The sequence below is a fragment of the Suncus etruscus genome, chromosome 10, assembly GCF_024139225.1.
Source record: "Suncus etruscus isolate mSunEtr1 chromosome 10, mSunEtr1.pri.cur, whole genome shotgun sequence".
NCBI lineage: Eukaryota > Metazoa > Chordata > Mammalia > Eulipotyphla > Soricidae > Suncus > Suncus etruscus.
In genome coordinates, this window is record NC_064857.1 from 34646934 (window position 1) to 34669820 (window position 22887).

Consider the following 22887-nt stretch of genomic DNA (forward strand, 5'->3'; position numbering starts at 1 on the left):
CCTTAAAGATGCCTTTAAAGGGCCCGGAGAGATAGCACAGCAGCGTTTGCCTTGCAAGCAGCCAATCCAGGACCAAAGGTGGTTGGTTCGAATCCCGGTGTCCCATACGGTCCCCTGTGCCTGCCAGGAGCTATTTCTGAGCAGACAGCCAAAGCCAGGAGTAACCCCTGAGCACCGCCGGGTGTGGCCCAAAAACCAAAAAAAAAAAAAAAAAAGAAAAGATGCCTTTAAATGCTCTGGTAATTATTTTCCTTGCTCTCTCTCTTTGAGCAGCACCTGGCAATGCTGAGAATGGGGCCATGGAGTACCAGAGATTAAATATAGGACATCCATATGCTCTCTAATGCTCTTAACCTTTGATCTCTCTACCTGGCCTCCTTTTTTCCTTTTTATTGAAGCTCAAATGAATTTGTAAGATTAAGGAAGAAAATTGACCAGAATCTTGTGGTTGCTCTGAATAGACCAAGATACATCCTTGCAAATAACATTTTTATTAGTCAAGACCCCAGACATTGGGTCCAGCTGGTAGGATAAAACTGAGCCCTGCTCAAAGACCACCCTTTTCCCTGCTCATCACAGAAGGAGACCTCCCTGCTTCCTTGGAAGCTGACTCTGCAGTGGATACTGGCAGAATCTTCTCTATACAGCTGCCCCTGTGATTGTAGGCGGTCATACCCAGCTGTGACTGGGGCCCACTCCTGGTGGTACCAGGTCACACCCAGGCCTCCTGAATTTAGAGCCCCTAGTTGGCCTCTGGAGTTCTCTGCCAGAGGTTTCCAGAGGATACACTCTGCCCTTCCTCCATATCACATGCAGGTGCTTTGACTCCTGACTGAGGTGTGTAGCTAGTGGCATCTTGTTTGTTTACTCTGTAAGTACTTGTTGGATGAATCTGACTTAGGCATATAGCAGTGAGTAAGACTGATGTGACCTCGCTGTTATGACAGTTAGAGCTTATCAAGCAGACACAAGTAAAAGCATCAAATTATTGATAGAAAATTTTGATGTGCCATAAAATAATAAACAGGGAATTGTGAACAAAAAATATTAAGAGAAAACCATTTTATACTGGTAATGAATGTTAGATCTTTCCACTGACATTAAAAGTAAAGGAGCCTCCTCGAAGGAAATAGTGCCCAGAATACAAGAGCCACCCACTGAGTGGGAAAAACTATTCACCCAATACCCATCAGATAAGGGGCTAATCTCCAAAATATACAAGGCACTGACAGAACTTTACAAGAAAAAAACATCTAATCCCATCAAAAAATGGGGAGAAGAAATGGACAGACACTTTAATAAAGAAATACAAATGGCCAAAAGGCACATGAAAAAATGCTCTACATCACTAATCATCAGGGAGATGCAAATCAAAACAACTATGAGATACCACCTCATACCACCTCACACCACAGAGATTGGCACACATCACAAAGAATGAGAACAAGCAATGTTGGTGGGGATGTGGAGAGAAAGGAACTTTTATTCACTGCTGGTGGGAATGCCGTCTAGTTCAACCTTTATGGAAAGCAATATGGAGATTCCTCCAAAAACTGGAAATCGAGCTCCCATACAACCCAGCTATACCACTCCTAGGAATATACCCTAGGAACACAAAAATACAATACAAAAATCCCTCCTTACACCTATATTCATTGCAGCACTATTGACCATAGCAAGACTCTGGAAACAACCAGGATGCCCTTCAACAGATGAATGGCTAAAGAAACTGTGGTACATATATACAATGGAATATTATGCAGCCATCAGGAGAGATGAAGTCATGAAATTTTCCTATACATGGATGTACATGGAATCTATTATACTGAGTGAAATAAGTCAGAGAGAGAGAGAGAGAGAGAGAGAGAGAGAGAGAGAGAGAGAGAGAGAGAGAGAGAAAGACGCAGAATGGTCTCACTCATCTACGGGTTTTAAGAAAAATGAAAGACATTCTTGCAGTAATTTTCATACAAAAGAGAGGAGGGCTGGAAGTTACAGCCCACTTCATGAACCTCACCACAAAGAGTGATAAGTTTAGTTAGAGAAATAACTACATTGCGAACTATCCTAACATTGAGAGTGTATGAGGGAAATAGAAAAGCCTTTCTAGAGTATAGGTGGGTGCGGGGTGGGGAGGAGGGATATTTGGGACATTAGTGGTGATGGGAGGTGTCCTCTTATATGACTGAAACCCAACCACAATCATGTTTGTAACCAAGGTGTTTAAATAAAAAATATTATCTAAAAAAAAAGTAGAGGAGCCTAATTGAGGATTCTGAACCATTTTAAGAAGTTACAGGAAGAGGGTGGGATTAAAAAAAGGTCACAAGAGTAGTGCTTCAGATGTATGTAGGAGTATTGCAGGAAAACTTAGAGGCAGAAATGAGCTTTATGAGTTAAAGAAATTAAATTCCTTGTGCTGAAATGCACAAGTGGTTTTGGAAAATAACTAAAAGATTTTTTGGGGGGTTGAAGGGATGGTTTGGGCCATACCTGGTAGCATTTTAGCATTTGGGCCATACCTAGTAATAATTGGGAAACCATGTACTGTGCTAGAATTATGTTCTCTCTCCAGCCCTGAGTAATAGTTAAAAGATTATCAATTAATTGATTTATTTCACAGGAATTACTCCTAATAGGCTTGGGAGACTGTATGGGATGCCAGGAATTGAACCCAGGTCAGCATGTGCTAGGCAGACATCCTACCCATTGTACTATCACTCCGGCCCCTCATTTTCCATTAAAAAAAAAAAAAAAGATGTTTTAGGGACTGGAGCGATAGTACAGCAAGTAGGAATTTGCTTTGCATGTCGTCAATCTGAATTTGATTCCCAGTGTCCCATATGGTCCCCAGAGCCTGCCAGGAGTAATTCCTGAGCACAGAGCCAGAATTAGCCCCTTAGCACCTCCAGGTGTTGCCCAAAAATAGGAAAGAGGGAGGGAGGAGATTGTTTTGAGGATGGGAAGATAGCTTGACTGGTAGATGACAAGTGTGAGTCTGATACCTGGGACCCATTTTTTAAGATTTTGCTCGTTTGTTTTTGGATCACACCCAGCAAAATCCAGAGATTACTCCTGGCTTTATACTTAGGAATTAATCCTGGTGGGTTCAGGGGACCATATGGGGTTGCAAGGATTTAACCTGCTGTACTCCAACCCCTTGGCCCCAGTTTAAAAATAATAAAAGGTTGATCTGTCTTTAGTACCAGTGTGCAGACAAAGGAAGAAAGGTTTGAAGAGACTACTTCAGGGGGGGTGAGAGGTGCCTGGATTAAGATAGTAAAGCAGGGGCTAGAGAGGTAGCATGGAGGTAAGGTATTTGCCTTGCATGCAGAAGGTCATTGGTTCATATCCCGGCATCCCATATGGTCCCCGGAGACTGCTAGGAGAGATTTCTGAGCATAGAGCCAGGAGTAACCCCTCAGCGCTGCCAGATGTGACCAGAAAACTAAAAAAAAAAAGAAAAAGATAGTAAAGCAACCACAAAGTCCTAGATGTGAGAAAGGTGTTGTTGATTTGTGCCAGCATTTGATCTTTGAATGTGGAAGGTATCAGGATGGGCCCAGTTATGTGAGCCTGTGACAAAGTAATGAGAGAAAACTTGAAGGCAAGTAGAGATTTGAAGTTTTGAAGAGTGGTCAGGATTGGAGGTATGCATTTGGGAGTTTCTGCAAATGTAATATTTATAGTAAGAATGTGGGAGAGGGAAGATATGATAGGTCTAGAACAGTTATGGTGGCTTATCACAGCAATGTGGAAAACAGGATTCAGCGTCAACTTTCTAAATTTGGTTTTGGTTTTGATTTTGGGGCCATATACCCAAAAATGCTCAGTGGCGCTAGGGCTCCTAGCTCTGTGCTCAGAAATTACTCCTGGCAGGTTTGGGGGACGACAATATGGGATACCAGGGATTGAACCAGGGTCCCTATGGGCAAGGCAAATGCCCCCCTGCTGTGCTATTTATTGCTCCGGCCCCTCACTAGAATTTGGATCCTCTTTTTTCTTTTGTTGTTTATGAATCACACCCATCAATGCTGAGGGGTTACCCAGGAATTCATCATGACAGTGCTTAGAGTACCATATGGGGTATTGGGGATTGAATACAATGTGACCATACAATGCATGCAAAGCAAGTGCCCTATCCACTGTACCATCTCTCCAGCCCCTGGATTCTTTTTTTCTTAGTGCAGGGAGTAAATATAGAATTGTATTGCCAATGTAGATGGGAGATGAAAGAATCAAGGGAAAGAATCAGGATCTATATTGTTTCCAGATCATTTATTTCTGAAATAGTTTGAGGCATGCTCCTTTTTAGTGTTTTCCATATATGTAGTGAAGTGAGAGACCAGAAGCTTCATATCTACAGTAGTACAGATTTTTCTGAAGTCTGGTATACCCTGATTTTTTGCTCTTAGCACAACTGTCCCCTCCAGTTTCCTTGCACACTCTAGTCTGTCATTACCACCCATGACCCATTCCTCTTTCATTGGCCTAGATAGATTAACATTTTATTTTATTTTATTTTTGTTTTTTGGGTCACACCCAGTGGCGCTCAGGGGTTGTTATTCCTGGCTCTGCACAGAAATTGCTCCTGGCAGTGCTTGGGGGACCATATGGGATGCTGGATATTGAACCCAGGTTGACCTAACCTGGCCTAGAGGAGTACAAAGCAAAGACCCTCCACACTCCCTGTTATGCTATCACTCAGGCCCTGGATTAGCATTTTAGATTACCATCTCAAATAAAGCCTACCTTGATATTTTAGCCAAACTTCAGCAGGCATTTGTTTTTATGATCAAAGTGCATTAATTGTAGCAGTTGTTTTATTAAATAAAAGATTGCTTTGGAAAAAAAAAAGATTGGGCTCAGCGAGATAGCATAGAGGTAAGGCTTTTGCCTTCCATGCAGAAGGACAGTGGTTCGAATCCTGGCATCCCATATGGTTCCACCTCCCCACCCCCCCCCCACCCCCGTGCCTGCCAGGAGCGATATCTGAGCATTTAGCCAGGAGTAACCCCTGAGCACTGCCAGGTGTGACCCAAAAACAAAACAACAACAACAACAACTAAAGATTGATATCTTTACCAAACCAATCTTTCATGGGGACAGGGGTTGGGAGTATGCCTCACTTACTCCTGCCTTTGTGCTTTGAGGACCATAAAGTGCCAGGGATTGAATTGGGACCTTGGTTGGCTGAATACAATACAGGAGCCTTCCCTGCTATATACTGTGTGTTGGACCCCTACCAAATTCATATGACACAAACAATTGGTCCTTTCTTCCTTATTCCTTTTTGCTTGTTTATTTTGGGCCATGCCTGCTTATGTTCAGGGCACTGCTCCTGGTGGTACTGAAGATTAAATCTGAGCCTTCTGCATGGAAAGCCTGGCGGTGCTTCTGCCCATCGGTTTGTCTCTCTGGCCCCTCTTTAAATCCTTTTGAAAAAAACATTGGGCTGTTTTATTTATTTATTATTTATTCTTTTTTTGTTTTTGTTTTGTTGTTGTTTATTTGTTTTTTTGGGTCACACTCGGCAGTGCTCAGGAGTTACTCCTGGCTCTACGCTCAGAAATTGCTCAGAAATTGCTCCTGGCGGCTCCGGGGACCATATGGGATGCAGGGATTTGAACCACCATCCTTCTGCATGCAAGGCAAATGCCCTACCTCCATGATATCTCTTCAGCCCCATTTATTCTTTTTTGGGGGGGGGCACACCCGGTGATGCTCAGGGGTTACTCCTGGCTATGCGCCCAGAAATTGTTCCTTGCTTGGGGGATCATATGGGACACCTGGAGATCTAACTGCAGTCCGGCCCCAACATTGGACTAATTAAATGGAATTGTTTTGGTTGTTTGTATATATCTGTAGACTTATCTGAGGATGTTAGGTTTTACTTAGTACCACTGATAATAAAAATAGGATAGAAATATTACAAAACTTCTTTATAAATTTCTTATCTACATATTGATGTGTTCTTGATTTAGTTTGCTTTCGATATATACATAGTAAGAAGTAATAGTTTCTGAACCGATCAGAATTATAATCGTTTACTGCTCTATATCTATTGGGTTTGTTTTTTTTTATTAAGTTTAAACAGAAAATGTGGGGGCTGGAGAGATAGATAGCAATGGAGGTAATGCATTTGCCTTGCATGCAGAAGGTCGGTGGTTTGAATTCTGGCATCCCATATGGTCCCCGAGCCTGCCAGGAGTGATTTCTGAGCATAGAGCCAGGAGTAACCCCTGAGGATTGCCAGGTGTGACCCAAAACCCAAAGGGGAAAAAAAAAAAAAAAGAAAAATGATGATTTTATTCTATCATTAAAAAAATGAAAAAGAAAATATCTTTAACTTCCTCACACTTAACAGTTCCTGGGAACCATTTACAAAGCCATTTTGCAGACATCTTAAGGAATTATTTATTTACTAGAATATAGTAGAAAACTATCCTGGGAATCAGCAAGTACATTTCATAGTAGCATGTATAGTAAATATTATTTTGTTATATAGTAAATATTATTATATGATCTTAGCTTTCTAATGAAAGGCTTTCTTTCTTTTTTTAGGAATATATTTGTCCCAGATGTGAATCAGGCTTTATTGAAGAAGTGACAGATGATTCCAGGTATTGTATAAGCTTAGAATAAATCAGGCATGTTATAAAAATCATGTTCTTTCAGCATCAACTGAGTGAATAGAAAAGATGTGTTTTATGACCCTATTTTCTACTGAAGGGTAGGGAAGAATGTGAGAGCAGGAGAGTGACATATGGAAAGGGAAGGGAAAAAATGTTAGTTTGGAATGTGGGCTGGAGAGATAGCACTATGGGGAAGGAGCTTGATTTGCATGTGTCTGGCCCTGATTTGACCCTATTACCACATATAATAGCCACAAGGTGTGGCTCAAACCCCTTTCCCCTTAGAAGAAAAGAAAAAAATTTGAAATGTGATGAGATCCACTGTTTGTGATTGTGTGTGGTATTCTTTAGTATTTACATTCAGCATAAATTTGACAAGTTTTTATTTTCTGAGACTTGGATATTTTTTTATTATTTATTTGGGGTGGGGGTATTTGGACCACACCTGGCATTGCACAAATTCCTGGCTCTGTGCTCAGGGATCACTCCTGGTGGTACTCATGGGACCATGTGCTGTGTGAACCAGGTTTAGCCACATGCAAGGAAGTTCCTTCCCGACTGTTCTATCTTTCTGACTCCTATTTTGACATTTGATATACTTTTAGTGACCATTTTGTTGCCTGAGGGTCAATTGGTAGACTGGGAATGAAGTCTGATTAAAAATAAAACTAAGTAAAGATTGCTTTAGCCAGAGAAAGTTACTTGGCTTTTTTTATTTGTTGGTTAGTTTTGGGGCCACACCTAAGGCATCATTTCTGGTGGGACTCTAGAAACTATATGCGCACCTGGAATAGAAATATTAACACATGTGTAAGACTAGTACCGTTTGGGGCTAGAGTGATCGTACCAGTGGATAGAGCATTTGCCTTGAACCTGATTAACCTGGATTTGATCCTTGGCATTCTACGTGGTCCCAAGCACTACCAAGAGTAATTCCTGAATGTAGAGTCAGGGATAATCAGGGATATGTCCCACCACCCCCAAAAAGAAAGACAAGTGTCACAATTCCTAGTTTGAGGAAGTTTTGGGTTTCGTAAATTTTTTGGATGACTTAAAAAAAATTAATTTTTCTACTGAGCTTGAACCTAGGATCTCAACATGCAGTACAAGTGCTATATATACCACCAAGCTGCATTCCTAGACAAGCTACTAACTGGTTTTGTTTTCTTTTGTCTTTTTTTTTTTATTCGTTTGTTTTCTTTGTTTTTTTTTTTTTTGTTTTGTTTTGTTTTGTTTTTTTTTTTTGGCTTGGTTTGGTTTTGGACCACACCTGGTGATGCTCAGGACTTACTCCTGGCTCTGCTCTCAGGAAGTACATGGTGGGCGATATGGGATGCCAGGAATTGATCCTACGTCTATTGTTTGCAGGGAAAGCTTCCTATTCTCTGTGTTTCTCTAGCCTCAGGGATTACTCCTGGCTCTGCACTCAGGAATCACTCCTGGTATGGGGTGCCCAGTATCAGACGTGTTTGTCGCATGCAGGCCCAAAGCTCTACCCCATCTAACTTCTGGTCCCCTTCTAATTTCTTATTTGTTTTTGAGTCACACCCAGTGGCACTCAGAGGTTACTCCTAACTCTGTTCAGAAATCATCCCTGGCAGGTACAGGGGACCATATGGGACGTCGGGATTCTAACCGCGGTTGGTCCGGAATCAGCTGCATGCAAAGCAAATGCCCTACCACTGTGTTATCTCTCCGGCCTTAACTTCTAAATTTTTAGTGTTTGTTTTTAGCCTACTCCTGATTCTATACTTAGAAATTACTCATGGCAGTGTTCCAAAAGCCAGTATGGTGGGGGCCAGGGACAAATCTGTACTGCAAAGCAGACCTTTAGCTTATTGAGCTGTCTGTTTATCTGGGATTCCTTTCTTTTACTAGGATTATTGTAGTCAAGTAATACTGTTTTACTAGTATAATACCCAACACAAACTTGAGTTGTAATACTTGAGATAGACTTTCATTTGCTTTAGTAAAGGTATAAAACGTATATAAAAAGAAACACTTTTGGTTTTTTTGTTTGTTTGTTTTTGGTTTTTGGGTCACACCTGGCAGAGCACAGGGGTTATTTCTGGCTCTATGCTCAGAAATCACTCCTGACAGGCTCAGTGGACCATATGGGATGCCGGGATTCGAACCACCGACCTTCTGCATGAAAGGCAAATGCCTTACCTCCATGCTATCTCTCCAGCCCCAAGAAACACTTTTGTAAGTGACAGTATTCTATAGAACTTCTTGGCTGATAAATCAGGCTAATTTTTTTTTATTTTTTTATTTTATTTTATTTTTTTTTTTTTTGGTTTTTGGGTCACACCCGGCAGTGCTCAGGGGTTGCTCCTGGCAGGCACGGGGGACCATATGGGACGCCGGGATTCGAACCGATGACCTTCTGCATGAAAGGCAAACGCCTTACCTCCATGCTATCTCTCCGGCCCCAAATCAGGCTAATTTTAAAAAGTAAAATACTATTGACAGAATGGATTTTGGGGGGAGGGGGGGTTGGGGGTAGTTACACCTGGTGGTACTCAAAGTTTATTCCTGGTTTCTTGTTTCTAGTAGGCTTAGGATGCTATATGGGTTGCTAGGGATCAAACCTGGGTTGGCACTTATAAAGTAAGCACCTATCTGCTGTACTACTGCTGTGACCCACAATGTTTTATTTTTTGTAATTGTGGTTAAACATTGGTTGGTTAATTGAAGTCGTGACTAATCTGGAGCTTCTTTTATTCTTGGACTGATTTGCGGGATTTCAATGACAGTAAATGATTTTTTTAACTGTTGCTGTTGGCAGAACCTAAACTGAAGGTCCCTTCCACAACCAGGAAAAGCTACACATTTTACAGTATGTACTATAAATTTATTAAAGACTGGTGATATGTCCAAATCATCTAGAGCTCCTATGGCAGTATATGGCATGGGATCTGGTTTGTTAAAAAAAATTAAATGTTGATTTAATAATCTTGTTATTTAAATAATAGAAGCAACTGTAAATCCATAAATTAGCATGATAGCATAATTAGTGGTTTTGTGTGGATGCCAAACTAACTTGAAAAAGCTTTATATTTGTGATATTATAATTGCATCAAACGTTTATTTTACGTACTTACGCTCTGCATGTGTTAAAAGCATATTGGTTGTTTGGGGACAATAATGGGCTTTTTCATTTTTTTATGACTATTTAAACACTGTGGTTTACAAAGTTGCTCCTAATATAGTGGTTTTTGGCATACAATATTCTTTTTTTTTTTTTTTTTGGTTTTTGGTTTTTGGGCCACACCCGGCATTGCTCAGGGGTTACTCCTGGCTGTCTGCTCAGAAATAGCTCCTGGCAGGCACAGGGGACCATATGGGACACCGGGATTCGAACCAACCACCTTTGGTCCTGGATCGGCTGCTTGCAAGGCAAACACCGCTGTGTTATCTCTTCGGGCCCGGCATACAATATTCTAGCACCAGTCACACCACCTCTTCACTATCGTTCCCAGTTTCCCACCCATCTTCAAGCCTACCTCCTTGGAAAATACAAAAATAATTTATTTTATATTGCTGGTTATAACAAAATGGTAATGGAATTATCTGGGAGAAAATTCAGTAAAAGAAAACTTGTTAAATTGTTATATCTCATGATGTAGTTATTAAGTCATTGTTGGAAGGCGTACTAAGCTGTTTGTTGTTAGTTTTTCTACAGTAGGGGAATCATGGGGTTAATTTTTTTTGGGGGGTGTCGCACCCAGCAGCCCTCAGGAGGACCATATGGGATGCCAGAAATTGAACGTGGGTCCGTCCCAGGTCAGCCACAGGTCGGCCACATGAAAGACAAATGCCCTACTTGTTGTGCTATTCTCCGACCCCATACATGTGTAAAGTGTTTTTACAAAACTGTTTCAAATCTCTGAAGCAAATGCAAGAGTAAAGATGTTTTCTGATTACTAGTTCTCAAGATTGAGAATGATACATGGCTTTGCTTTTTCAGTTTCTATTTCAGACTGACTTAGGTGTTTTGTTTCCTCATGGAATTTAGCACATTGCTTGAATTTATATTGTAATTCTGAAAATGTAAGCTACTTGTAGTAGTTTGTAAGACCTTATGTCTTTGGAATAAGCATACATGTATGTTTGCTTCTGTTTAATCTCTTGAACAGGAAGTAAGAGCTTAATGTTCTGGTAATTTTTCCATCCCTCTTCCCCACGAGGTTCACTTGCTTTTCTCTCTCCCCTTTACTTATTTCATGGGGACAGTGGGATATGCTATTTCTTTTTAGTCTTTGGGTTCAGTTACTTATTTCTACTTAAATTTTGTGATATTAATTCAGTCTTCTTTTGAGTTATCAATATAAGATCCTAAGTTAAAGGGCTTTCTAAGGTGATGAGGACTCATAGTATCTGAGATATAAATAGGTATAAATACCCTACAATATCTGGTGATATACTCTTTACTCTCTGAATTTATCTTTATGAAATGAGAGCAAAGGTGGAAATAACTGAGATAAGTCTAGGTTGATTAAAACCTAAAATCAGAATTAAGAGTGGGATAGAGTTTATTTTGACTTGTGAGTTTAGGAAAGGTTCAGTGGAAGAAGATGCATTTGAGATGTCCTCTCTGAAAGATGAGAGGATAAGAATAGAATCAGCTATGAGTGGAACTCTTATTTTTTTTTCAGACCCTTTATAATGTGCTACAGAGTACCAGAGCCTTTAGTGTGATTACCTATGATTTACAATAAACTTTAGTAAAGTTTACATATAATTTGCAATAGTTTACAATAAATGAGTGAAACTAATTTACAGATGAGTTTATCTGATAGTCAGTGGTTGTTTGGGTTTTTCTTTATTTTAAATTTATTTATTATTTAATCATTTATTTTTGGTTTTGGGGCCACGCCCAGAGACGCTCAGGGGTTACTCCTGGCTATGCGCTCAGAAATCGCTTTTGGAGGCCGGAGAGATAGCACAGCGGTAGGGCATTTGCCTTGCAAGCAGCCGACCCAGGACCAACGGTGGTTCAAATCCCGGCATCCCATATGGTCCCCTGTGCCTGCCAGGAGCGATTTCTGAGCAGAGAGCCAGGAATAACCCCTTCGCATCACCGGATGTGACCCCAAAACAAAACAACAACAACAAAAAAATTCGCTCTTGGGGGACGCGGGGAATCAAACCCAGGTCTGTCCTGGGTTAGCTACATGCAAGGCAAATGCCTTACTACTGTGCTATTGCACTGGCCCCTCTTTTTATTTTTTTTAGAATACCATTTTGATAATCTTATTTTGTTTATTTTTGTTTTGTTTGTTTGGTTTTTTTTTTTTTGGTTTTTGGGCCACACCCGGTAACGCTCAGGGGTTACTCCTGGCTATGCGCTCAGAAGTCGCTCCTGGCTTGGGGGACCATATGGGACGCCGGGGGATCGAACCGCGGTCCGTCTCCTAGGCTAGCGCAGGTAAGGCAGGCACCTTACCTCCAGCGCCACCGCCCGGCCCCTGTTTGTTTTTTTTTTTGTTTTTTTGTTTTTTGGGTAACACCCAGCAGCACTTAGGGATTACTCCTGGCTCTACACTCAGAAATTGCCCTTGGCCGGCTCAGGGGACATATGGGATGCCAGATTCAAACCACCGCCCACTTAAAAATATTTTCTTGGGGCCGGTGCGGTGGCGCTAGAGGTAAGGTATCTGCCTTGCCAGCGCTAGCCTAGGACCGATGCAGTTCGATCCCCCGGTGTCCCATATGGTCCCCCCAAGCCAGGAGCGAGTTCTGAGCGCATAGCCAGGAATAACCCCTGAGCGTTACCGGGTGTGACCCAAAAACCACACACACACAAAAAAAAGTCTTAAAAATATTTTCTTGGGTCCACCAAGCAGGAGTAATTTCTGAGCGCATGGCCAGGAGTAGCCCTGAGCGTCACTGGGTGTGGCACGTGCGTGCATGCGTGCGTGCGTGCGTGTGTGCGTGTGCGTGTGCGTGCGTGTGTGTGTGTGTGTGTGTGTGTGTGTGTGTGTGTGTCTCTGTCTCCAACCCTTGGATTCAACAACTTGGCCTTCTCAGGCTCTTGCAGTTGAACTGTGGCCTTCACTGCTAGGCCACCATCTACCCAGAAGAATGCTACTTCCTGCAGTGATGTTAGATTAAAATTGAAGTTTTATGGCTCTGTCTAATCTTTCACTTGATTTATCCATGCTCGTAGAATTGGTTGTAATATGTTTTCTAAATTAATCCACATGCCAGTTTCCTAATCATTTGCTTTGTAGGTGTCATGTTGGGCTGAGTTGCTTTTCCTTATTGGGTTTTGCTCTTGTCCCATTCTATATTTAGCTTCTGGGAGGGGAGATTGTTCCTGGGAATAGAATCACTACTCATTCTTTTTCGCTTCAGTTTTTTAGGTGGTGGTGGTAGCCGAATAGACAGTAGCACATCAACACATTTTGCAGAGGTAAGTTTTCTATTGGGCATAGGAATTCTTTAGCTGATGGGTAGGTATTAAAATTATAGATTTGTAGTTCCCAGTGCAGCGAGACATCAAAATGTTAGAAAAATGTGGGCTAGAATAGCCCTTAGAGAGATCTGTGTTTTTGATCATCGAACTTGGCCTGAGGTATTTGGTCAGTCCTGAATTTGGAGAGATAGAATCAGCTCCAAACTGCTGTTTTTACATATTGATGTTTCAGTTCTGTCTTGATATCTTTATTATGTGAGAATAAAAAGCTTGCCTTACCCATGTTACAGATTCTGCTTTAGTAGCAGGACAACAAAGGAGAAAGCAGGTCAATGTCTAGTTATAGAAAATAGTATCGGGCCGGGCGGTGGCGCTGGAGGTAAGGTGCCTGCCTTACCTGCGCTAGCCTAGGAGACGGACCGCGGTTCGATCCCCCGGCGTCCCATATGGTCCCCCAAGCCAGGAGCGACTTCTGAGCGCATAGCCAGGAGTAACCCCTGAGCGTTACCGGGTGTGGCCCAAAAACCAAAAAAAAAAAAAAGAAAATAGTATCTATATTTGGGGGGGAGAATATCTTAACTGTGACATAAAATGAGACATTAGTCTATTTATCTTGGATATATGTTTATATTAAATTCAGTATTATAGGGGCCGGAGAGATAGCATGGAGGTAAGGCGTTTGCCTTTCATGCAGAAGGTCGGTGGTTCAAATCCCGGCATCCCATATGGTCCCCCAAGCCTGCCAGGAGTGATTTCTTAGCGTAGAGCCAGGAGGAACCCCTGAGTGCTGCCGGGTGTGACCCAAACTCCCCCCCCACCCCCGCCCAATTTTTTTTTTTCAGTATTATATTTTCTTCTACTTTATTCATTTTATCTGACTTAGGCTGTAGTAGCTTTTCCCTTTTCTCAAAATTTTATTTTATTTTTGGTCTGAAACAATAGATAGTATATATGGCTGAGGCCTTTTCGACTTTTTAGTATTCTTTTCTCCCTCATGTGTGTGATTTCTGATCCTACGAATTGTCCTTATTAATACACGCATAAAAAATGCTACCTGGTTTTCTTTAAGTATTAGTCCTCTGTGGGAAATGGAAACAGCATTCATATACCAGTTTTTAGCTATGAATCACCAGAAGAAGATGCATTAAAAAGAAAAAATAAATGCATGTAGTCAGTTTCCTAACTTTAGTAATGCTAAATCTGACACTGGTATGAGCCATCTGTCTTTCAAGTATATAAGCAGTTTGTCAAGTCATAGCCTGTGACTTCATGTTCTTTAGAGTTTGTGTCGAGGGTGTGGTTGTGGTCAATTTTTCCACTGTGGATTTCTTTGTCATCATGAGTGAGTATTTCTGTTTTCTCCTCTTTTAGTGATACATTTAGAAAGTGAGAAGAATATAACCTGTCTTTGTAATATTATAAAAACTGCCAAGGATTAAAAAAATAAAAACAAACTGAAGTTTATATCTCGTGCTTCCAAACTTAGCACTCTCTAGAAGTAGGGGTAAGAAACAGATAACCTGAGTGCTTTGCCTGTGAGGAACTTGTCAACTAGCTGGCCAGCAAGAGCACACATAGGAGACAAGAAAGCAAGGGTGCATTGTGGGATGTAGTAAGAACTGTAAGAGAGAGATTGATTGGCTTCATCTTTGGAAGAGACTCTTCAGGCTCTTCAGGAAAAGAATAATAAATGTGACAGAGTAGTAAGGTGGGAGCCAATCCCTTGAATTGGCATTTTGGTTTTACCACTTACTTTGTAACCTGGGCAGGACCACTTAGTCTTTCTGTATCTATTTCCTCAACTGCAATTTGGGGGAAATAGCAATACCTCCTTCATAGTGCTGCTATAAGGATTTGAATGAGTTGATTCATGCCAGGTATGTAGGTCAGCACACCTGCAATAGAGTCCTTAATAAATTTCAGCCAATATTACCACAGCATGGAGAGTAATGGGGTTTTAAAAAGTAGGTAGATTTTTAGATAAGCAAAGAGGTAAGAGAAACAAGTTATTATTCACAGGCTATACATTTTTATACTCATATTTCTAGAGAAAAAGTTATATATAGAAACTGAATATTTTACTTAATAGCAGGAGCAAAGCATATGCAGAATTAAATTTTTTAAATTTTATTTACTTTATTTAAAAAACCATGGTTTACAGAGTTGTTAATAATACTGTTGTTTTTGGCATTCGGTGTTCCAACAACAATCTCACCACCCACAGGACCTTCCCTCTACCACTACCTATTCTCCACACCCAAGGGCACCCTTAGCAGGCACAAAATAATTTGTTATGTTGCTTGTTAAAAAAAATTAGTGGAATCACTGAAAAATATTCTAGTAAAAGGAAGTTTATGAAAACTGTTATCTCACCATGGGGGGGGTCACTGTTTGAAGGTTTAACTAAGCTGTTTGTGTTTTTTATTTATTGTGCTATTTTGTTGTTGTTGTTGTTGTTTTTGGTTTTGGGGTCACACCCGGCAAAGCTCAGGAGTTACTCCTGGGTCTATGCTCAGAAATCACTCCTGGCAGGCTCGGGGGACCATATGGGATGCCGGGATTCAAACCACTGTCCTTCTGCATGCCTTACCTCCATGCTATCTCTCCGGCCCAGTTATGCTATGTTCTTATCTAATTCCCTGTGCACCTACTGGCTATTACTATTTGGACACTATTTCCATTATGTGGAATTTGGAGGTGCTGCACATGGCCCTCTGACCAAGAGCTCCAAGATCTATAGAACTAGGCTGATGAGTTTCAGAGGTTTAGCTTGCATCTTTTCTGAGGTTCCTGGAGCAGTGAAGCTGGGCTGTAGTTGACATGTCAGGGGCTATGGTGTGTATGTGGCTTATGAGGCTTCCAGCAGTACAGAAGGGGTTGGTGTAGTCTCTCTGCTCCCACTTCCACTCCAAGAAGACACTTGAGCTCTCAACCCTCAAAACTGGTGAACCTGAAAGTTTTTATTGGTTTGGCATCTTGGCAGAAATTAGTTGTGAAGCAGTGAAGTTGGGCTGATTGTGTGTTGATGGCTTTTAGGTGTGGGTGTGGCTGCCACAAATTCAGGGCCATGATTTACCCTCTCCTGAGGGTGCTCCAGAGTTTGTAGCCTGAAGTGAGAGTGCCTGTGAATTTAGCAGGTTTGCTTTTTTTTTTTTTTTTTTTGGATTTTGGGCTTGCTCAGGGGTTACTCCTGGCTCTGCACTCAGAAATCGCTCCTGCCAGGCTCGGGAGACCATGTAGTATGCCAGGAATTGAATTCAGTATCACCCTGGGTCAGCTGCCTGCAAAGCAAAAGCCCTACCGCTGTGCTATCTCTCCAACCCCAGCAGCCTGGCTTTCATCTCTTTTGAGATTAATGGTGAAGTTGTAGAGTGAGGCCATTGCTTACATGGTGGTGGCTCTGGGATATGAGTTCATATGCTCAGTTTTGCTCTGCTTTTCAACCAGAATTGTGAAGAGGTCACAGTTGTCTCCTCTTCAGATACAGTGGTAGCCTATGTGGTTTATATTCACTATACAGGATATAGTCTCTATTCCTAAGGTTGTATTTACTATGTAGGCTACAATTGTATCTTTTTATTTATTTTGGGGGCTGTGCTCAGAAATTACTTTCAGGAGGTTGTGGGGACCATATGGGATGAGCTATCAAACTGGGGCTGACTGTATGCAAGGCAAATGCTCTAATCATTGTAGTATTGCTCAGTCTCCATGCATTTTTATTTTTTATCTATTTATTTTTATTATAGTTTAGGTAACCTGATTAGTATAGTATTAACATTATGGTTTTTAATGTATGAAATTATTGTACCTTGATCATCACCTAAGTGTCCAAAATCCTTCACCACTGTCCCTGTGCCATTTGTAGTCTGCCCCTTTTTTGGATTTTTTGTTTGTTTTTGGGCCATACCGGTGAAACTCAGGGATTACTTCTGGCTATACTCTCAAAAATCACTCCTGGCTTGGAGGACCATATGGAAAGCTGGGGGATTGAACCTCAGTCTGTACAAGGTTAGTGTGTGCAAGGTAAATGCCCTACCACTTGCACCACCGCTCCAGTCCCATTTTCCCCTTTTTTCTATTTGGTAATCTGTGTGTGATCCAAGGTCAAAGGATTGACATTTTACAATACTGGTTGCTCCCTTATTTTGTTTTCTGTTGTACCTCAAATAAGTGAGATCATCTAGTATTTGCATTTTATACTTTATTATGTATTTTTAATTTAAAAGTCAGGAAATATAGAAACTAAAGAAGTCAGACTGGGTAGACAGCTGAAAGGGCTGAAGTACACAACCTTTGTGGACCTCCAGCACTGCACGGTTCCCTGAGCAATGGGCCAACTATTAAGACAATAACAACAATAAAAAAAAATCAAGAACCAAATTTAAACTAGAAAAAATGGGGGGAGGGGCTAAAGCTTTTTGTATGTGGCTGACCCAGCTTCAATCTCCACTCTTCATATGATCCCCTTAGCCCTGCCAGGAGTGATTTTATTCATTGTTGGGTGCACACCCAGCGGTGCTCAGGGCTTACTCTTAGGACTGTGCTCAGGGATCACCTCTGTTGGAGTTTGGGGGATCATATGAGATTCCAAGGATCAAACCCAGGTGGGCTACTTGCAAGTACTCTACCCATTATACTGTGCTATTGCTCAGGCCTTAGTTTTTGTTTTTGTTTTTTCCCCGTCTTGGGTTTAAGCATGATGACTTTTGTTTGTTTTGTTTTGTTTTGGGGCCAAACCCAGTGGTGCTCTGTTTACTCCCAACTCTGGACTCAGGAATCACTCCTGGCAGTGTTCAGGAGAACATATTCAGTTGGCACATGCAAATCCCTTACCCATAATACTATTGCTTCAGCCTAATGGGTTTCTTTTCCAAGTTTCTATTTAACATCTTGACTTACCAAGTTGTTCATAATACAGTTTTTAAAGACATTAAATGTTCAAGTACCAATACCACCACCAATGTGACCTTCCCTCCACCAGTTTCTCCAGTTTCCTATCCACTACCCTAGCCTGCCTCCTTGCAAGCACAAATAAATTTACTTTGTATTGTTACAACACAAAGGAAATGGAATTATCAAAACTTAGATCAATATGGGTCAGTTTTTAATAATTGTTCTTTCTCTCAATAATGTTACTATTACTAAAATCATCCTCTAACAGGTTTATTGGACTTTGGTTGATGCTAATTGATTCTTTTGTGTTACTGTTTAGGCTCATTGAGCTTAGTGATCTATGCAACTTTCCCATCAGATTTGCTGTGATTCTACTGGGCTGACACTGCTATGAAATTTTGAGGTGTTGCCTGGCTGCATGTTGCTACATGGTCCAGCACCTGTAGATGTGCTAAGTGTGGCTTAGCAGTTTGATAACGTTAAGTTGTGGATCTGGTCTGTTTATAGGAGGGTGTTAGTTGTGGCTATGAGCCACTGTGCCTTCAGGCAGAAAGGGGAATCTAGGTGTTCACTTTCCGAATTCCATATTCTGAGAAGACCCTAGAGTTGCTGGCCTGACTTTCTGACTACCTGGGAAGAGTTGTTGGCCATCATTTTCTTTTCTTTGTCGATCCTGGATTGGCTAAGTGCAAATGCCCTTCCGTTGTGCTCTCTCTCTAGCCCTGGCCATCATTTTCTGTTGGAGCTTAGTGGAGGAGCTGGGCTGTTTTTCTCCTGGGAGATGGTACTGGACTGATGATACTGGAGCACAGAGCCGTGAGCCCTGAGCACCACCAGTGTGGCCACAGAAACAGACCAAACCAAAATAAATAATAAAATGAGGGAAATGAGCAAAAAAAGTAAGGCTATTGACAAATATAAAAGAATATTAATAGTTGTTATGGCTGGTAGGTTGTAATATGGCTAGGTTGCCAGAGTGGAGTGCTAACCCTCTTCTGAATATGTGAGAAAGAGACAATTGAAGATCTCCTAGGAGAAAGGGTCAGTCTAGGGTAGAGAAACTGGGAAGGGTTTGGACCTAAGGTTAGGAGCTGAGCATATTTATGTCCTTGTTATGTGCACATGCATTGTTTTAGATATAAAACAGAAAGATTATATATACAGATATATATATATATATATATATACATATATATATATAAAAGTACTGGAGAGAGTGAAATAAGTGTACTTATGAATATATGGGGTACTAGTAAAATTACAGCTTAGGAGTCAGAGTCATAGAGCAGTGGATTGGATATTTGCTTTGCATGTGGCTGACCCAAGTTTGATACCAAGTGTTCCATATAGTACCCTGAGCACCACCATGAGTTATTCCTAAATGCAGAGTCACATTTGAACATTGCCTGGTGTAGGCCCCCCCTAATATTTATGTGTTTCTTCCCCACTCCTCTTCCTACCCCATTGACTCTTTGCTTTATTTCTTGGCCAAACCCAACAAGTTCTTCCCCTGTGCCCAGTTATCATGCATCCCCTTTTAATGGTAAAAGTATACAACAGAATTAGGTATCCCTGTACTGCTTTGGCCTGACTTTTACTCTGTTTTGATACAACTTTTAGATGAGGAAAATTATCTTATAGACAATTGACTCCACTTTGTGGTGATGATGCCTTTAAAAAAAAAAGCAGCATGTAAACATACTCGTTTTATTTCAGTCTTAGATTATCCTGTAATGCATGTCATATTGTCAGTCAAACACATTATCCACTAGGGAATTTGCCTATGATCTTTTGGTTTTGTCCTCATTTTTGACTCTCAGTGTTTTTTTTTTTGTTTGTTTTTTAAATTTCAGAAGGGAAAACTAACTGACCAGAAATCCCTATGATATCAGTATTACTGAAAAGGTTAGCAATAGACTTGTTTCTGTTTTAGAAATTACTTTTTTCCTCTCATACATAAATTCTATTTTATCTTTTCAATTTTTGAATATATAAGGTATTTGTTTAATGTTTTATTTATTTAAGTGTCATAGTTTGCAATAGTATTGAAGTTGTTGTTTCATACTGCAGAGCTACTATACCAATCCCTCCACCAGTGCTTCACATAAACTTTTTTTTTGGTTTTTGGTTTTTGGGTCATACCAGCAATGCTCAGGAATTGCTCCTGGCAGGCTCAGGGGACCATATGGGATACTGGGATTCTAACCACCATCCTTCTGCATGCAAGGCAAACGCCTTACCTCCATGCTATCTCTCCAGCCCCACACGTAAACTTTTTTTTAAAAAAACTAATATCTTGGGGCCAGAGTGATGATGCAAGCAGTAAGGCATTTGCCTTTCCTGCGCTAGCCTAGGACAGACTGGTTCGATCCCTCGGTGTCCCACGTAGTCCCCCAAGCCAGGAGTGATTTCTGAGCGCATAGCCAGGAGTAGCATCACCAGATGTCCCCCACCCCCCAAAAAACAACAACAAAAAAACCCTACTATCTTTATTTAAGCACCATGATTACAAACATGATTGTAGTTGGGTTTCAGTCATAAAAAGAACACCCCCCTTCACCAGTGCAGCATTCCCATCATCAATGTCCCCCATCTCCCACCTCCACCCCTTCCACCCCTCACATAAACTTTAAAAACTGGTTTCTGGAGCCAGAGAGATAGTACAGTGGTAGGGCATTTGTCTTGCACGTAGCTGACCCAGGAGAGATAGTGGTTCGAATCCCGGCCTCTCATATGGTCCCCCGAGCCTGCCAGGAGCAACTTCTGAGTAAGTAATCTGTGAGCACATTCGGGTGTGACCCAAAAACAAGAAAACAAAACAAAGAGTGTTTTCCATGAAATTGGGGGAGTGTACTTACTTTCATGTGGAGCAGCTGAACTTTAAAGTACTAAAGTCATTCTTCTTCTTTTTTTTTTGTTTTCTTCTTCAGTATTCCTTTTCCTCTTTTTGTTCTTCTTGAGGCCAGTAACATGGCTTATTTTTGTCTTTCACCAGCTCTGGGACCATCTGGACCACACCATGTTTTTCCAAGATTTTAGACCATTTCTAAGTAGAAGTCCACTGGACCAAGATAATAGAGCTAGTGAGAGGGGCCATCAAACTCATACAGATTTTTGGGGACCAAGTCGACCTCCACGGGTCCCAATGACTCGGAGATATAGATCGCAAGGAAGCACTCGTCCAGACAGATCTCCAGCTATTGAAGGGTAAGTACCAGGGTTCCTCTCTTGTGGGTTGGGTGTGGGAGGTCCTGAAAACTCAGATTTCATGTATATGAGGCTTTTTCTATACGATTATTGAGTCACATATTGAGCCTTCTCCCCATTTCCTAAAATGGTGGGGATGGCCCTCCCTATATGTGTATATTGCCTTACATGTAAATGCAAGTACGTTACCTGCTGTACTGTCTCTTTGGTCCCATAACCAAATCTTTAGAAGTTTTTAAAATTGTGGCGCAATTGGTAGGGCATTTGCCTTGCATGCGCTGACCTAGGACAGACTGTATGTAGTTCAATCACCGAGCATCCCATATGGTCCCCCAAGCCAGGAGTGATTTCTGAGTGCATAGCCAGGAGTAACCCCTGAGTGTTACTGGGTGTGTCCAAAAAAGCAAAGAAAAAAGAAGGTTCTAATATTTAGACAAGATGGAGGCATAATGAATATGAATCTATTAAATTGCTACCAATTATTAAACCTTGCCATAGGATCATTAAGGACTATTATTTTGTGTCGCCAAAATTATTAGATTAATATGTTTATCAGAATCTCAGAAGACACTAAAAGGGATACCAATGATATTAAATGGCATTAGACCTAGCAGAGTGGAGTATTGGGCCTAATACTAAATGTCATAGGATAAATACAGTTTGAGTATGGAAATATTTGTGAAAAAAACGTTTACTGGATGTTTTTATGCTAGGGCATTGTACTAGATTCTGAGGATATAGTGACACAACAGATGGTGGCTCTTGATCTTATCAATCCTATTTAGTAGGATCAGGAAACATTAATATAAAAAAGGGTGTTTGCCTTATGCATCAGATTGTGCTTCATGGTTGGTTTTTTTTTTTTTTTTTTTTTTTGCTCAGCTATTCCATATGATTAGTAGGTACAATTGCTGTTGTCATTTTGTTTAGGAATAAACTGAGACAAGGAATAAAGTAATCTGGATTTGTAGTAGAGCCAAGATTTGAATTCAGGTATACTGGATCTAGTGTTGCATTCTCTATAAAGCAACCCACAGGTGTCTGTATCAACTTAAATGAATTTTTTTTTTTTTTTTTTTTTTTTGTGGTTTTTGGGTCACACCCGGCAGTGCTCAGGGGTTATTCCTGGCTCCAGGCTCAGAAATTGCTCCTGGCAGGCACGGGGGACCATATGGGACGCCGGGATTCGAACCGATGACCTCCTGCATGAAAGGCAAACGCCTTACCTCCATGCTATCTCTCCGGCCCCAACTTAAATGAATTTTAAGTTAAAAAAAAAACACAGAATTGGGACCGGAGAGATAGCATGGAGGTAGGTCGTTTGCCTTGTGTGCAAAAGGACAGTGGTTGGAATCCCGGCATCCCATATGGTCCCCTGAGCCTGCCAGTAGCAGTTTCTGAGCGTGGAGCCAGGAGTAACCCCTGACCAATGTCAGGTGTTACCCAAAAACCAAACCAAAACAAACAAACAAAAACTCAGAATTATTTTTTCTTGGTGGGGGCGGTGTGTGTGCTTTTGGGGTGTACCCAGTTGTACTCAGGACTTACTCCTGGCTCTGTGCTCCTGTATCACTTCTTGCAGTCCCAGGGGATGATGATAGGATATTGGAGATTTAATGGGGTCAGCTACAATTAAGTCAAGAGCCTTACATGATATACTGTCTTTCTAGTCCCAAACTCAAGGTTTTTCCATTACAATAGCACAAATGTCAGAACATTTCCATCATCTCA

General features: G+C 41.2%; 1 protein-coding gene across 1 annotated transcript in view; it reads left to right on the forward strand.

The window, feature by feature from the left end:
• Positions 1 to 22887, forward strand: part of RNF115 (ring finger protein 115) — a 65544-nt gene that overhangs the window by 17786 nt on the left and 24871 nt on the right. The window contains exons 2-4 of the mRNA XM_049782312.1: positions 6565 to 6623; positions 12996 to 13053; positions 20945 to 21156. Coding sequence (XP_049638269.1) covers positions 6565 to 6623; positions 12996 to 13053; positions 20945 to 21156 — 329 coding nt within the window. The remainder of the gene's footprint in view (positions 1 to 6564; positions 6624 to 12995; positions 13054 to 20944; positions 21157 to 22887) is intronic.